The sequence below is a fragment of the Rhinatrema bivittatum genome, chromosome 2 (assembly GCF_901001135.1).
Source record: "Rhinatrema bivittatum chromosome 2, aRhiBiv1.1, whole genome shotgun sequence".
Taxonomy (NCBI): Eukaryota; Metazoa; Chordata; class Amphibia; order Gymnophiona; family Rhinatrematidae; genus Rhinatrema; species Rhinatrema bivittatum.
Window position 1 is genome coordinate 125158346 of NC_042616.1, and position 16831 is coordinate 125175176.

Sequence of the window (16831 nt, forward strand, 5' to 3'; positions counted from 1 at the left end):
GTAACTTCTCTGGGTTAGGGACAAACTGGATGGTTTTAGATAAAGATGAACTAACTCTGGTTGAATTATAACTTGGTTAGATTTCACTGAAGTGTACACAATAAATACAATATAAAAATAAAGTAAAAATTGGAATTGAAATTAACTACTTAAATGAGGTAAAAAATACAATAACATGTAACGGATAAATAAAGAGGCGAAGGCAGTTTGTGTAACGAAGTCTTTTGGGTGGTGAAGTCTGGAAACACAAGTGATCCAGCTATCATAGAGTGATCTAAGTCATAGAGTAACATAAGGCATAAACAATAGGGAAATGAGGTGACATAATTTTATGAATTAACATAAGGCATAAACATTAATGTCTTAAGTTGACATAAGTCATAGAGTAACATGAGGCCATCATAACGTGATGTAGGGGTGGAAGGGGGATAAGGGTCGAAGATGGAAGGTGATGGAGAGCAGACTGCGGGCAGACTGCGAAGGTTGAGTTGCTTATGTGTCTGTGAAAGCTTGGCTAAAGAGCCAGGTTTTTAGCTTTTTTTTGAAGACCGGATGGCTTCATTCTAGTCTTAAGTCTGGGGGGAGAGTGTTCCAATGATGAGGTCCAGCAGTTGATAGAGCTCGTTTCCTTCGTGATGTTTTTGCGGGTGGGGCATAAAGTGTACCTTTGTATGCGCTTCTGATGGGTCGTGAGGAGGTATGAGGTCGAAGTTGCGTCTTTAAATTGATGGGCGAGATGTTGTGAATTGATTTATGAATGATGGTTAGGATTTTGAAAAGGATCCTATATTTGATGGGAAGCCAATGTAGGTTACGGAGTAAGGGTGTGATGTGTTCCCTTTTGTTAGAGTTAGTGAGAATTCTGGCGGCGGCATTCTGGACCATCTGTAGGGGTTTGATAGAGTTGAGAGGAAGACCGAGTAAGAGAGAGTTGCAATAGTCAATCTTTGTAAGAACAATTGCTTGAAGTACAAGGCGGAAGTCGTTGAAGTGAAGAAGGGGTTTAAGTTTTTTTAGGACTTGCGAGTAATAGCGAGTAATTCTTTGTCTCCAATTCCATAGTTTTTTTCAGCAGGCGAAAAGCATCTTGAGGAGAATGAGCAAGGATGGAGAACATTGGGGTTGCTGTACTGGCTTAATCCCGCCCCTATGCTTACTTCCGAGGCGTCGACCTCGACGATGAATGGGTGATGGGGGTCAGGATGGCGAAGGCAAGGTTTTCTTTGGAAGGCTTCTTTGAGGGTTTGAAACGCCGCCACAGCCTCAGGAGACCATTTGGAAGGATTAGCCCTTTTTCAGTCATGGATGTGAGTGGAAACGTCAAGGTGGAGTAGTTCTTGTTAAATGAACGGTAGTAGTTCGTGAAGCCAAGGAAGCGGCGTAATGCCTTCAGCCCCGTGGGTTGAGGCCACTCTTGGATGCTTTTCATCTTTTGGGGGATCCATTTGAAAGCCCTTCTTAGAGACGATGTAGCCCAGGAAGGGTACAGATTATTGATGAAAAGCGCATTTCTCAAGTTTAGCGTACAAATGGTTCTCTCGCAACCTCCACAGTACTTTCTTCACGTCCTCCTGGTGTGTCTGTAGATTCTGTGAGAAGATCAGGATATCATCTAGATCCACTACTACACATTGGTACAGAAGATCCCGCAGAATGTCATTCATCATATTCTGAAACACCACTGGTACATTGCACAAGCCGAAAGGCATGACTAAGTATTCGAAGAGTCCATCAAGGGTGTTAAAGACTGTTTTCCACTCGTTCCCGTGACTGATTCGGACCAAGTTGTAGGCCCCTTTGAGGTCCAATTTGGAGAAGATTTTAGCTTCCTGAAGTCTGTCGAATAGCTCTGATATTAGTGGTAGAGGATAATGATCCTTGATGGTGATCTCGTTGAGCCTCTGTAATCAATACAAGGACGAAGGGAGCCATCCTTTTTTCCCACAAAGAAAAACCCCACACCAGCCGGGGATTTAGAGGGTCTGATGAACCCTTTTTGCAGGTTCTCTTGGATGTAGGCTGACATAGCCTTAGTTTCTGCTACTGAGAGGGGGTACTCTTTTCCCTTGGGAGGCTCTGTATTGGTCTTCAGATTGATAGCACAATCAAAAATCCGATGCGGAGGTAGTTCGTCTGCTGCTTGTTTGGAGAAAACATCCTGGAAAGATGAGTATTGTGATGGTAGACCAGGTAACGATGGTATGGTGGGCATACATGGCACAGGGGTTATTTCAGACAGACATTGACCATGGCAGTCAGGACCCCATCGTGACAATTCCAAAGTAGCCCAGTTAAATTGAGGCATGTGATCCTGTAACCAGGGTAGGCCGAGCACCACTGGGTGGATGGCTTTCTCTAGAACAAGAAAGGAGATGGTCTCAGAGTATAAAGCCCCAGTGCGAAAGCAAATGGGCTGAGTGGTGAGAGAGACTTCTCCCAGAAGTGATTCTCTGTGCATAGAAGATAGCAGCAAAGACGTAGCCATGGGTATCGAAGGAATTTGAAGATGTTCCACTAGCTGGCCCCAGAGTCTATGAGGGCAAGGGTCTGAAACTCCAGGCTTCCACAGATAAGCGAGACAGGAAGTGATAATGGAAGAGTAGTGTAGTTAGACCTAGGAAGAGTCCTCTAGAGGATCCTAGGTCTGCATGTTTCCCGGACAGATGTGGCAAGTCTGGACAGCATGGCCGGAGTGACCGCAGTACATGCATAGACCCATGCGTTTACGGTAGCGCCTCTCCTTAGAGGTTAAATGGCTGCGGCCTAACTGCATTGGCTCGTCCTCCTCGCTAGGAGGCAATTGTGGGGTAGGAGCTGTGTGCAAGGGCTTAGGACGGGTACCTCCTGAGACGTGCTTCTTGGGACTCTTAGCCTCCTGGATACGATCTCGAATGCGGCGATCAATCCTCCCGGCTAAATCGATGAGGGATTCCAGGGTATCAGGCAATTCACGAGTCACTAATTCGTCCTTTAGTCGAGAGTTGAGGCCCTCTAAGAAAATGGCACGCAAGCACCCCAGGTCCCAATGGAGTTTGGATGCTAAAGTCTTAAATTCAATCACATAGTTCGGTAGAGGCTTGTTCCCTTGCTAAAGATGCAGCAGATTAGATCCTGCAATGGACTGACGAGCAGGATCATCAAATACTGACTTGAAAAGGGTTAGAAAGCCGGTCAAATCATTCAAAATAGGGTCACTGTGTTCCCAGAGCAGTGAAGCCCAGGCCAGGGCTTTTCCTTCGAGTAACAAAAGGATATAGGTGGTCTTGGCGATAGCAGTAGGGAAGTAGTTGGGTTGCAAAGAAAAACGCATACTACATTGGTGTTGCGTTTGTGCTTCTTCTCGCCCCTCGCTCCACCCGCTCTACCTTGGAAGCGACTCTCTTCGGCTCTGATGAAGAGATGCAGCTGCGGCTTCTCTCTGCCTCTTGGTCCCGGTGTCCCCGGGCTGGCTTGATGCAATGGATCCGCCATGTTCCTGATGACATAAGGGCACACGCACGCGAGCGCTCCGGACTTTGTACCAGCAAGGGAGCAAACTTCGGGGGCGTTCCCCCATAGTGAAGTCATCCATTATCACTTTAAAAGGTCTTTGTTTGCTAACCTCTAACGAGTTAGCAAGGAACTCCAACAGGACTTGCTTCGGCAGTCCATGCTACTTGCAACAACGATTCGAGTCAGCCAGGGGAATCCTTCTCCACTGCTCAGCCTTTTCAAACTTACCAGGAGTACCCGCTCCACGGGGACTCCACTCTCTTCTTAATTTCAGATTGCCAAGACGGGATCCAGTACTCGCTCCACGAGGGCCTTCGTCCCTGAATACTCAGAAAACTCCTCATTGCCTGGAAGAGATCGTGGACGTGAACACAGTGAGTTCTATTCTACATAGGAATCAGTACTCACTCCACGAGGGCCTACATTCCTATAGCTCTGAAGACTCCCTTCCGTCCAAGACATTATCGCAGGTACGAAGATCAAGAGTTACATTGGCAAGATTACAGATAGGAACCGGTACTCGCTCCATGAGGGCCCATGTTCCTAGAATCCTTTACAGACTCTCTTCTTCTCTAGAAGCCATTTCATATGTACAATTGTGAGTTCTTATTACAGACTGTTTATTGAACCAGTGCTCGCCACGGCTCCTGTTCCTGAATGTACTGAAGACTCTCTGTGGCATAGAGACCATTGCAGACATCTACTATTGTGAGTGTACCATCTTGTATCCATTATACCCTGTCTACTCACTACTTCTAGTCTCTCTCTACAGCTCAGCAACCCAGAGATTATATTCCAGTATCAGAAGGACTTCAGCCTTGCCGGACACATCGACTCATTACTGCCACCACTGGTGGTCCAGCTTCCAGTCTAATAAAGAACTATTTGTGTTTATTTCATATTCTAGCCTAGCCGGTGGTTCCTCTCAGGATCTCCTCCTGGGGGCGTTGTCATCTGCCAGTGGCCCAGGGATTCACCATTTCCTCCAAATGGTCATTCCTTATACTACTATCACTCTGTGGGAGCCAACCACTACAGACCACTAACACCGCTTACGGAAGTATTATATAGATAGCTAACTTCTCTTTCTATGGGACTTGCCAGCAGCCTATATATAACAGATTGCTACTCCTTAGCAGAGGCATGATAGATTGCTATCTCAGTAGCAAAGTACAATATACCTATTGTTAGCTCCTCTCCTCAGAAGAGTATCATTGAACAGATTGCCAACTCCTCTTCCCTGAGAGAGTTGATCCAAAACAGATTGCTACCTCCTTTCCTTACAGGAGCATCTAACAGCAGTTCGCTAACAGATCTACAGATAGCTAACTCCTCCCCTCTGGAGGAGCAGATCATGACAGATTGCTACTCTTCCCCCTTTCAGGAGAAAAGCAGAACAGATTGCTAACTCCGCCCTCCTGGCAGGGTGAGTGATAACAGATTGCTAACTACTCCCCTCTGGAGGAGGAGAACAATAACAATTGGTTAGTGAAGCTCCTACACATCCGAGTATCCCTAGAAAATTGTGTAGGAGATGATAGAGGTACAGTAGTCTTGACTGTAACTACCTGAGATGAGGAGCCTTCAGCTGGAACCATCGGGGTATTCAGCTGGGCGTTCAACTGGTTGAAGGCAACAGTCAAGGACTCCACAATCTTTTGTTGCTCGGTGATCCATTGGGCCAGGCCAGGAATGGCCTGTAAGGCTGAGAGCTGAGTCGGGTCCATGGAATTAGCAATCTGTTGTAAGTTTGACTTGTTTGTGGACCCCTGGTTGCTATGTTGACTCCTCCTTCCACGGGGAAGGGCCCTGTGGGGAAAACACAGCAATAGGCTGACTCTCAGTAATGACCACAGAGAGAATAGAAGTTTTATTATATAGCAGTTGGCAAGACCCGAGAAGCGGGCTGCGTTCCTCAGCCAGTGGAGTAGGTCTCTGATGATAGTTCAGTCCAGGCACTGAGTTGTATCAAGTGCGGAGAAGGTTTCATCAGAAGCTGGAAGTGAAGGGTCCGGTAGTGGTCCGCAGAGCAGGATAGGCCGAGAACCCAGTCAGTGATGATGTAGTTAGCGATGGTAGATCCGGTAGTGGTCCGCGAAGCGGGTACACCGAGAATCTATTCTGTGGTGAGACAAGGCAGAGAGACTGAGAGAGAAGGTACTCACAAAGGCTGGTAGCTGTTGAAGAGATGGCCTCCGTAGAATGGAGGTAGAGATAATGCAAGACCCAGAGCGCTGGAGCCAGAATATCCTTTGCAGATGCAGTTTAGCCCAGGAGGAAGGCAGGCGAGTGCAAGGCCCCGGGGAGTGGGTACCTAGGATTCTGATGATCTGGGAAACCTGGAGAGTAGATAGGAGCGAAACAAGACCCCCGAGGAGTGGGTGCCTTGAACATCCTTGCTGGAACAGCAAAACCCCGGAGGGAAGATAGGAGCAAATAAGGCCCCCAAGGAGCAGGTACCTAGAATGCCCTATTGTAGCCAGCGTAACCCCGGAGGGTTAGTAGGAGCGAGTATTTAGAGCAGAGTCTCTGAAGGAGTCGAAATTAGCTGGAGCAGAATCCTTGCTAACTTGTAGCTGGATTGGAGATCGGAGGTAAAGTACCCGGAGTTAGTGACATCATGCGGTGGGGACGCCCCCGAGGTTCCCGCCATGACATATTCAAAAGAGAGGGCGGCACGCACACATGTGCCCTAAGTGACCGCAGTTTAAGAATGGCAAACACAATCGCCCATGCCAGTCCGGGGACACCGGAGACATTGGCGAGGAGAGGCGGTGGCAGCCATCTTGCCCAGGGGAGAGGAAAGAGAAAGAAAAGAGGTGAGACAGAAAGGGCGTCTGCGACCAACATGCGCAACACCAGATAAATGGCCCAGAGCAACTACACATGGGACAGAGCCCAGGACCAGATTTGGATCACTTCCTGACATAGGAGGTATAACTCTGTGTCTCTCTGCTTGTTGACATACCACATTGCTACTTGGTTGTCTGTCTGGATCAGGACAATTTTGTTGGACAGCTGATCGCCCAGAGCTCCATGAAGTTGATTTGATATTGAGTTTTCAAGGGCAGACCACAGGCCCTGGTTGTGAAGCCCTTCTCCATGAGCACCCCACCCCAGTTTGGACGCATCTGTGGTAAGGACAATTTAGGTAGGGGGAGTTTGGAAGGATATTTCCTGCTCTAAATTTGAGAGAACCCACCACCAGGACACAGAGTCCCAGAGAGGAGTGATCCGGATGTGAGCCTGTAGGTCCTGGGTAACCTGGCACCAGTGCAACCTCAAGGTCTATTGGGCTCTGTGCATGTGTAAGCGTGCCAAGGGAGTAAAATGGACTGTAGCAGCCATGTGGCCCAAAGGCCTTAACATGTAGCGTGCTAATATCTGCTGAATCACCTCCAGTATGGACACCAGAGTGAGCACCGTGGAGCGCAGCAGAAAGGCTTTTGCCTGAGCCGTGTCTAGCAGAGTTCCTATGAAGTCCAACTGAGGTAACGGTCTGAGAAGGGATTTTGGGTAGTTGATAACGAACTCTAGCAACTCCAAAACCTGGATGGTCAAGTGCTCTTGACAAGCCAATTGTCTAGATAGGAGAAAACATACACACCCAGTCTACGGAGGTGCGCACCCACCACGGCCAGGCACTTTGTAAAGATACAAGGGGCCGATACTAGTCTGAAGAGCAACATTCTGTACTGGAAGTGTTGTTTTCCCACCATCTGCGATACTTCCTGAGACCTAGAAATCTCTATATAGGTGAACACCTCCTTAAAATTGAGGGAGATTATTCAGTCCCCTTTTTGCAGAAGGGTGCCCAGAGAAACCATCTTGAACTTTCTTGTTTTAGAAACTAGTTCAAGGCCCTCAGATCTAGGATGGGGTGAAGTCTCCCTGCTCTCTTTAGAATCAGGAAGCACTGGGAGTGAAATCCCTACCCCCTTTTCCTTGGTGGCCTTTAAACAGCAGAGAGCTCCCATAACTGTACTTCCTGATGCATTAATGGCCCCCAAAACAGGCACAGAAGAGAATTCACTCAGTACCCCTGACAGATGATGGAAAGAACCTACTGGTTTGAGATTATTCTGGGCCACCGATTTGTGAAGAATCGTATCCTGCCAGAATCTCGGGTACAGGCGGCTGGCTTATGCTCCCCATGATCCAGTCAAAACCCTGTCCCAAGATTTGGCTGGGGTGCTGGTTGGGGCTTAGGAACTCGCTGCTGCCTGGGACAGCCGCGGGAGCTCACCCTCTTTGAATGGGAGTGAGGGGCTGGAGGATGCTACTTCTTCTGGCCTCTGACCCAGCTTCATGGATCTCCTGGCTGAGGAGGGCAGGTCTAAAGTGCTGGTGGAGAGATGCTAGAGGGTCTTATTATGAACCTGCAACTGGGCCACCATGTCCCTCACCTTTTCTCCGAAGAGATTTTTTCCTGTACATGGCAGGTCAGCGAGTTGTTCCTACATCTCTGGTCAGAGATCTGAAGCCCACAGCCATGCTATTCTGCAGGCGCCGATTCCCACTGCAGAGACTCTCACTGCCATCTCTAAAACATTGTAGGTGGAATGCACCTCGTGTTTTACTCACTCCAGGTCCTGACGTACCAGCAACAGAAATGTGTCCTGCTGCTGTTGAGGCAGCTGCTTGGCCACCTCCTGCACCTGCTCCAGAGGTTTTGAGAGTAATGGCTCATATAGAGCTGATAGGAAATAATGCAGGCAATGAGCATCGCCCCCTGAAAGGCCTTCTTCCCAAGAGCATCCAGCACTCTGTGATCCTTTCCCAGGGGTGCCGAGGCATGGATCAAAGAGTGTTTGGCCTTCTTGAGAGCAGATTTGACCTCTATTGATTAGTGTGCCAGCTGATGCTTTTCAAATCCAGTAGCCTGTTGGACGAGGTAAACCCAGTCCTCCTTCCTATTCACAGGAGGAACTGTGAGAGGATGCAAACAAATCCTCAACAGCAACTCCTTAAAGATCTTGTGCATTAGGACCACCATGATCTATTTAGGAGCCTCTACAAACTGAATGATTTTCAGCATCTTGGCCTGGCATCCTCCTCCATCATCAACTGAAAGGGGTTGGCTTCTGCCATTGCCCTTACAAAACCTGCAAAGGTCAGGTCCTCAGGAGGAGACCTCCTTCGTACCTTAGGAGGAGTTGGTTCAGAAAAGAGATCCTCCGAGTCCTCTGTGGAGGATTCCGCAGTGTTCTCCTTCCAGGGGTCCTAAGGGTCCCCTGGAAGGAGTGCTCAGCCTTCATCCAGAGGCCTAGGCACTGGTGGCACCAGTGTCGGCCCAGGCAAAGCTGGACAGGGGGCTTCAGTCTGCAGTGTCATTGCCGCCTCGATGGAACCTCCTTCTTGGAACTGCAAATGAGCACCACATCGAATGAGGGACGCATTGGTACCCCACGGGCATCAATGGGAACTGGCACCAGCTGGGTAGGTAACACACCAATGAACACATCAAGACTCTCCACTAACGCTTCCAACAGGGAGAGTGTGAGCACTGGTGCCGTCGGTGCCACCAGCTCGATGCCCCACAGCACCCGATCGACTGCAAACTGGGCTCTGTGCTCCAACTCCTCCTTAAAAGTTGCAAATGCCAAAATGGACTGGCAGGCAGGAGGGGTGGCCATGTCTTCCTTGGAGCCTCAATTTGGATCAGCGACTGACACCAGGACAGTGGAGACCAACGCAGATTCCGGCATCAATGGAGGATAGGCACTCCTTGCCATGGGGTCACTTCAGAGGCCTCACAGCAAGCGCTGGTACTGACCCCAGCTCGGCATCATACATCAAAGGCGACTGGTGTCGATGCTTCTTTGGCTTTCCTCGGTACTCGTCCCGGTTTTTCTCCGGTGTTGAGGTCGAAGATGTCGAACCCAATATCCTCGACCTGGAAGAGATCGACAGGGGCTGGTCCCCAGCGCCCTTATCTGCTAACGGTATTGAAGGAGTCGACAGCCCCGACAATGTCGATGGCTCGATGTCCATCAGTGCATCTCCATGGTCCTTCGGCATCGATGCCACCAATACCAATGTTGATGGCTCAGACCTTCTCGCCCTGAAGAGATTGTCCATCTTGCCAAGGCAAGTGCTGTGTACCTTCAGGGTTATTTGGTTGCACAGGTGGCAGTCCCAAACATCTTGCAATACCCCCAGGCAGAGGATACACACATCGTGTGGACCCATGATGGACATTGTCCTCGGGCACTGAAGGTATCACTGAGAACCCGACGAGGCCATGATTTTACGAATTGAGAGGGAGAAAAACGACAACGGAGGTGGCAGGTGACCGACGCCAGCAGGCACCGAGGCACCACCACCATGGGGGACAGAAGCAAAAGAAAACTTACTGAACTGTCGAAAAACCTAAGACTCAAGGGGAACCAAATGAGGGACAGGCACGCGGGAAAAAATCCAAAAACTTTTCCAAGAACTTTTTTAAACAAAAGCATCACGACCTCAGAAACTGCAATGCAAAAGCTTCGCAGAAAAAAAGAAATTGAAGAGGGACCCAGCGTGGACATATGTTATAGGGCATGCTCCATATACCTAATCAAACTTCTAGAAACTTTGACATAAGTTTTCCGTGCTGGGCTCCATCCAATGATGTCACCCATGTGTGAGGATTATCATCCTGCTGGTCCTAGGAGAAATGTTCATCTTACTAAAGAACTTAAATAGCCTTCAGTGTTGCGGTCTCCACCGCTTCCCCTCTTTTTGCTGTACTCAGGGCTCACCTCCGATGCCGGGAACGCCGCTCCCGCGGCTCTGCTGGGCCTTTGGGGCGTCCGCCATTACTGGGTCATCTCGCTGCTGCCACACGCGCATTGTGGATGCACGGTCACCGGAAGACTGGCCCCGCCTGGGCTAACTATGCCACGCCCCAAGCCTGATTTAACCGGCGTTCATCTGCCTTCTCATTGCCTTGCAACGAGGGTCGCTACTGTTAGTAGTTCTTAGTTGCGCTTTTGCTGTTCTGCTTCCCGGTTGACCTCAGCTTGTTCCTGACTCCGCTTCTGCCTGCCGCCTGCCACTGACCTTAGCGTGTTCCCGACTCCGCCTCTGCCTGCAGCCCGCCATTGACTTCAGTTTGTGCCCGACTCCGCTCCTGCTTGCCACCAGCCTCCGACCTTTGCCTGCACCTGAGACCGCTTCGACTGGCTGCAGCCTGACTTGGGTTCGTCTCCTTTCTACTCACTGCCCGGTCTGGCTCTTTTGCACGCTACTGACTCCGGTCCTGCCTTCAGCAGGTCGCAGCCTACGATACGCTACAGACTCTGGGGCGGATTTTAAAAGGAGCGCGAATAGCCTACTTTTGTTTGCGCTCCAGGCGCAAACAAAAGTACGCTGGATTTTAGTAGATACGCGCGGAGCCGCGCGTATCCGCTAAAATCCTGGATCGGCGCGCGCAAGGCTATGGATTTTGTATAGCCGGCGCGCGCTGAGCCGCGCAGCCTACCCCCGTTCCCTCCAAGGCCGCTCTGAAATCGGAGCGGCCTCGGAGGGAACTTTCCTTTGCCCTCCCCTCACCTTCCCCTCCCTTCCCCTACCTAACCCACCCGCCCAGCCCTGTCTAAACCCCCCCCCTTACCTTTGTCGGGGGATTTACGCCTCCCTCCGGGAGGCGTAAATCCCCGCGCGTCAGCGGGCCTCTTGCGCGCCGGGACGCGACCTGGGGGCGGGTCCGGAGGGCGCGGCCACGCCCCCGGGCCCGCCCCCGGAACGCTCCCGGCACGCCCCGAAAACGCCGAGCGGTTCGGGCCCGCCCCCCGACACGCCCCCTCCGAAAACCCCGGGACTTACGCGAGTCCCGGGGCTCTGCGCGCGCCGGTAGGCCTATGTAAAATAGGCTTACCGGCGCGCAGGGCCCTGCTCGCGTAAATCCGCCCAGTTTTGGGCGGATTTACGCGAGCAGGGCTCTGAAAATCCGCCCCTCTGTTCCTGTTACCTGTCTGCTCTGCTCCGCGGCATACTACAGACCCCGGGCCTGCTCTCTACTGCTTGTTCAGCAGGCTACAGACTCTATCTAACTGCCCCGCTCTCGCCGGGCCTTCCTGTTCCCTGCTGCTGGACTTTGTGGATTACTCTTGCCCAGGCCTTTTCTATAGAGACTGTTACTGTGCTCCTAAGTCCCAAGGTTCTAGGACCCTACGGGCTCCTCCTGGGGGGTTCCTGGTTCCCGGGTGAAGACCTGTGCCTGTGGCTCTTAAGTCCCAAGGTTCTAGGACCCTACGGGCTCCTCCTGGGGGGTTCCTGGTTCCCGGGTGAAGATCTGTGCCTGTGGCTCCGCCTCCCGAGCTACTCTACCCAGGGTAGTTCGGTTCAAGGGTTCACACCTGGACTGCAGCTTCCCAGACTGCAACATTCAGGTTTTGAACAGTTTCCTGTTCCCAACAACCCAACTTTGTCCAATTCAGTCCGTCATGGATAGTGGCCTTGTTCTCCCTTCTTGGTCTCCTATGGCTCCTGGCCCTGCTTACTACTAGTCCCATGGTTCGTTATCTTCTGCTCTTCATTTCATGGCTGTCTCCGGTTGGAACCGCAGTGGTACCAATCCCATCAAAACTACCCACACACAATTACACCTGCTAATTTGTGCACAAAAAGATTTTGGGAAAATGTATCCATATATTTTGGAAAATGTAAAAGTATGTACATAAGTACCAGAACCTCTCCAATGCTGGAAAGCTTGTGTGCATGCAGGCTATGTGTACATAATGTTTACCTGTACATCAGGTGGTCAATTTTATAACAGGCCATTTCCATGGGTGAAGCACCAATTCATACTTGGGCAAATGCCTTTAAAAATTATCTTCCCGGGGATAATTTTCAGTGAGCCAGCAGTGAGCAGGTCTGCAAGGTAATTTTCAAACAGAATCTCCCAATGGGCATTTCTTATGTTCTTTATCCTGCATATTTCCAAGTGGTAAAGCAGCGTTAAAGGGGTAAAACAGAGGAAAGCAGGCACAAGGATTTTATTTTGAAATCCTTACTTTAATTTCTCTGGTTTGCCCTTGTCCCTGCCTCTATTCTCCCACAGAGGCCCTGTAGCAATTTTCAAAGGGCCCTTCCCAGCATATTACACATGCAGAATCCCTTTGAAAACTTCCCCCTAAAATATAAGCAAATAGTTGTTGTGCCATAGCATTCTTAAAAATTAAAAGCAATGTTGAATTTAACTGGTTCAGCAATAATGTCATTGTTTCAGCTTATAGTAGATCCTTCTCTTTCTACTTTCCCAATTATTGCACCAAAGATATTATATTATAATAGGCTAAAAAGATATCCTCACCTATACATAATTAAGGATATAATTGCATTTAGGGGTCTTTGGTGTCACTTTCTAACTACTCAGTCTTTAGTCTCATAATTTATAATGTAGCTGGACCACTCTAGGTCCTTTACAGCTATAATATATACAGTTAGGAGAGTTTATACTAGATCTTAGTACTAAATTATTGTAATAACCTAGATCAGGGGTGGGAAATTCTGGTCTTCGAAGGCCACTAACCAGTCGGGTTTTCAGGATAGCCATAATGAATATGCACGAAATAGATTTGCATACAATTGAGCCAGTGTAAATGCAAATCTATCTCATGCATATTCATTAGATATGCCTGAAAACCTAATTGGTTGATGGTCTTTGAGTGCTAAAACTACCCACCGCTGACCTAGATCAATTTAACTACAGACCACAAGATTATTACATACCCCTGTTACTTCTTCATCCGGCAACTCTTCTTGCTTCAGGGCCTGTAATCAATCATACTGATATTAAGACCTGTCATCATAACTAATTAATATTGCAGGGGAGGGCTACTGCAGTCCTTGAAGGCCACCACCCACAGGAATGTTTAGGATATCCTTCATGAATATGCATGAGAGAGATCCGTATACAATTGAGGCAATTTGCATGCAAATCTCTCTCATGCATATTCAAGAGAAATATCCTGAAAACCCAACTGGTTGGTGGCTCTGGAGGACCGAAGTTGCTCCCTCCCTATAATATCTCAATACTTCAATGTGCTCTGCTCTATAAACTGTGAAAGATACAAGGAACAGTACTGCTAGTTTTGCAGGACAATGAACCCCCAAAGGGTTTTAAGATGCACTGTGGAAGATGATTGTAATTCCCCACCAATTCTGACCAGGATTTATTTGTGCTTCCTAATCACATAAACAGGCAGACTATGGAAGCATGAAAGCAACTATACTGCCAGTAAGCTCCATGTTAATAAATGCATTTAGTAAAATCTTGAGCCTTAGATCTAATTCTGAAACACATTGGGACACTACAGTGATGCTCTTTTGTACTAGCTTAAAAAATTCAGAGAAACAGTTTGGAAAGAAAGCTATGATAGAACTGGCAAATGTATTTCCAGGAATGGTGTTAACAGCTGATAAGAAAACACTTGAACATAATATAGGCAATAATGAGTTAGATCTTTGGTCTGTTTATAAATATATTTAATGGAAGCAGAAGTCCATTGCAAATACTCAGCTGATATTAATATTGACAACAGGTATGGACTAGAAGTTAAAAAGTTAAAATGGATCATCCGAAATTTACAAATTTTCAAACTTGAAAGCACAGATCAGTGGACAAACTTCTTCCTTCATGGTACACATCTAAATGACTTGATATATGTTATGTTTTGTATGCATACATGAAAAATAAATTGTCCTCTGTTGAATAATTGTTAAAATAGCATAAGCTGGACAAAGTTATCACAATCAAAATCAAGAAATTTTATTTTGTTTCTGCTAATGTTTAAAAAAATACATTGTACAACTCTTAGACAAATGCTGTATCCTTGTCCTTTCTTGCTTCATTCTTCCACTTTGCCAGTCAAAATGCAACCATCCCAATAAAAACAGAGTTAAGAATTAACTATTATACCATAAATCACTGTTTTTCTACTTTTCATGTTTTATTCTTGGGGTTAAGGGATTCCTCCACACATGTTTATTCCTCATTTAATCCTAAGTGGCTCATGCCATGACCTTAAGAAAGAAAAGACGTGGTCGAGTAGACAGGCAGAGGTCAGTATCTGGGCAGCGGTCAGTGTAGACACAGGCAGGCAGAGGTCAGTATCCGGGCAGCGATCAACGTAGTCAGGCAAAGGTCAGTACCAGAGAGTCAGTCCAAGAGGTACTACCTGGGGGAACGTAGGAACAGACGGATGCTGGAACAGAATGAAGCTGAAATAGGAGGACACTGGAACAGAAGGACGCTGGAACAAGACTGAAATGATACTGGAAAGAGACTGGAACAGGCGATGAGACACGGAGGCAAGCTAGTACACACACGGTGTCGACCCGATTGCCAAGGCAAGGAAGTGCAGGCAGGCATTTCCTTTAGTACTGTGTTCAATCAGGGCGCGCCGCGGAGCTAGGACCTGCCCCTGGCCCTTTAAGGGACCGGGCGGTCCGCACGCATGGTTGGGAGGACGCCGAGCCCCGCCATGAGGCCTGGTGCATTGAGGAAGACCCGGCGACTGCCGCCGCAGGACACCGAGGCCTGGAGGAGCTTGCTGCTGCTGCTGGGGAGGCTGACCCGGGACCTGCAGAGGAGTTGGAAAGGTGAGCAGGCCCGTGCGCGGGCCGAGCTCGGACAGGGCGCGCAACAATAAGATAGTAACAGAGAGGCCAAAGCACCACAGAATTATCATGTGCCACTGATAGAATTTATCTTATTATGGTTAAAAAATGGGCAAAAAAAAATGGGTGTAAAGATACTTGGAAAAAGTGTGGGGGTGTCAAGGAGTATGTCTTCAGACCATTTGGGAAAGGAGCTGGAATTCGGCATTTAGAAAAGTTGCAGTAATAATTTCTTGTGTCCTGTTTAGTGCGCTGTTTGGAGGAGTTCAAAGTCTCCCAGTACTTTGGGTAATATCGGTTGGTCTATTATAAGCAATATGGTGAAAACAATTTGATGATAAGATATTTCCCCCTGATGATGCCGGTCACGGAAAAACAAGGGCCTCTTGTAGGGGTGATACCAGGGTGATTTCGAGGCTTTATTAAATTTCTATAAAAAAAGATAAACAGTGGTGTGAGTTAAAAGAAGAAGGCTTCAAGAAAAGAGAAGAGTGGGAGATGTGGGCACGTCAGTAGTTGTGTGTAAACTGTGGCTACATAACAGAAAGAAACGTGTGATGAATAGAGACTTTATTGTGGCATTTTTATGCTATTTAAAGTAGTGATAAAATGTATTCCAATGTAAGAAAATATTGTCACATGGTAGCTACAGACATTTATATTAAGGGTTGTAAGTGGTACATATACCACAGGGATTTCAGATATATGTGTGATATTATGTTATAGAACGTTGTTTGTGCCGTGATTTATTAGTGTACATCTGTTTTTAATGAGTGAATGTGTATGAATGGATGGTGTGTTGTGATACATGACACATTTTATGTGATTTTGATATAGAATTGATAATAAAGTTTTGTAACCTCTCTTATGTATATGTAAAAAATGGATGGACCCAAAAAACAAAGCGGAAGCCGATCAATAGTGCTGAGTAGCAAAGAAACCAAAAAGATCGGTATAACAAGGGACTCTTTATTCGAACTTGCCCGACTCTGGCCAGATTTCGCTCACATAGGAGCTGCAGTTAGATTTGACTATGCGCTGCAATTCCCTGCCGATGTTTACAGTGACTGTTTAAATACGGGAGAGTTGCCCTTTTGTGATTCATTATGAGAGACCGCACTATACAATTTTGATATTTTGTTAATCATACCTGGTACAATTCTGAATACCATATCCGTGGCATTGACTGCACTGATAGCGCTAAGAATCGTTATTTCATGGATTACAAGCTGGTTAAAAGACAGGAAACAGAGAGTAGGATTAAATGGTCAATTTTCTCAGTGGAAAAAGGTAAACAGTGGAGTGCCTCAGGGATCTGTACCGGTGCTTTTCAATATATATATAAATATTCTGGAAAGGAATACGACGAGTGAGGTTATCAAATTTGCAGATGATACAAAATTATTCAGAGTAGTTAAATCACAAGCAGACTGTGATACATTGCAGGAGGACCTTGCAAGACTTGAAGGTTGGGCATCCAAATGGCAGATGAAATTTAATGTGGACAAGTGCAAGGTGTTGCATATAGGGAAAAATAACCGTTGCTGTAGTTACACGATGTTAGGTTCCATATTAGGAGCTACCACCCAGGAAAAAGATCTAGGCATCATAGTGGATAATACTTGAAAATCGTCAGCTCAGTGTGCTGCAGCAGTCAAAAAAGCAAATAGAATGTTAGGAATTATTAGGAAGGGAATGGTTAATAGAATGGAAAATATCATAATGCCTCTAT

At 47.6% G+C, this 16831-nt stretch overlaps 1 protein-coding gene across 1 annotated transcript in view; it reads right to left on the reverse strand.

The window, feature by feature from the left end:
- The window catches only part of CCDC7 (coiled-coil domain containing 7), an 820938-nt gene that overhangs the window by 435366 nt on the left and 368741 nt on the right, over positions 1-16831 (reverse strand). The window contains exon 13 of the mRNA XM_029587039.1: positions 13210-13251. Coding sequence (XP_029442899.1) covers positions 13210-13251 — 42 coding nt within the window. The remainder of the gene's footprint in view (positions 1-13209; positions 13252-16831) is intronic.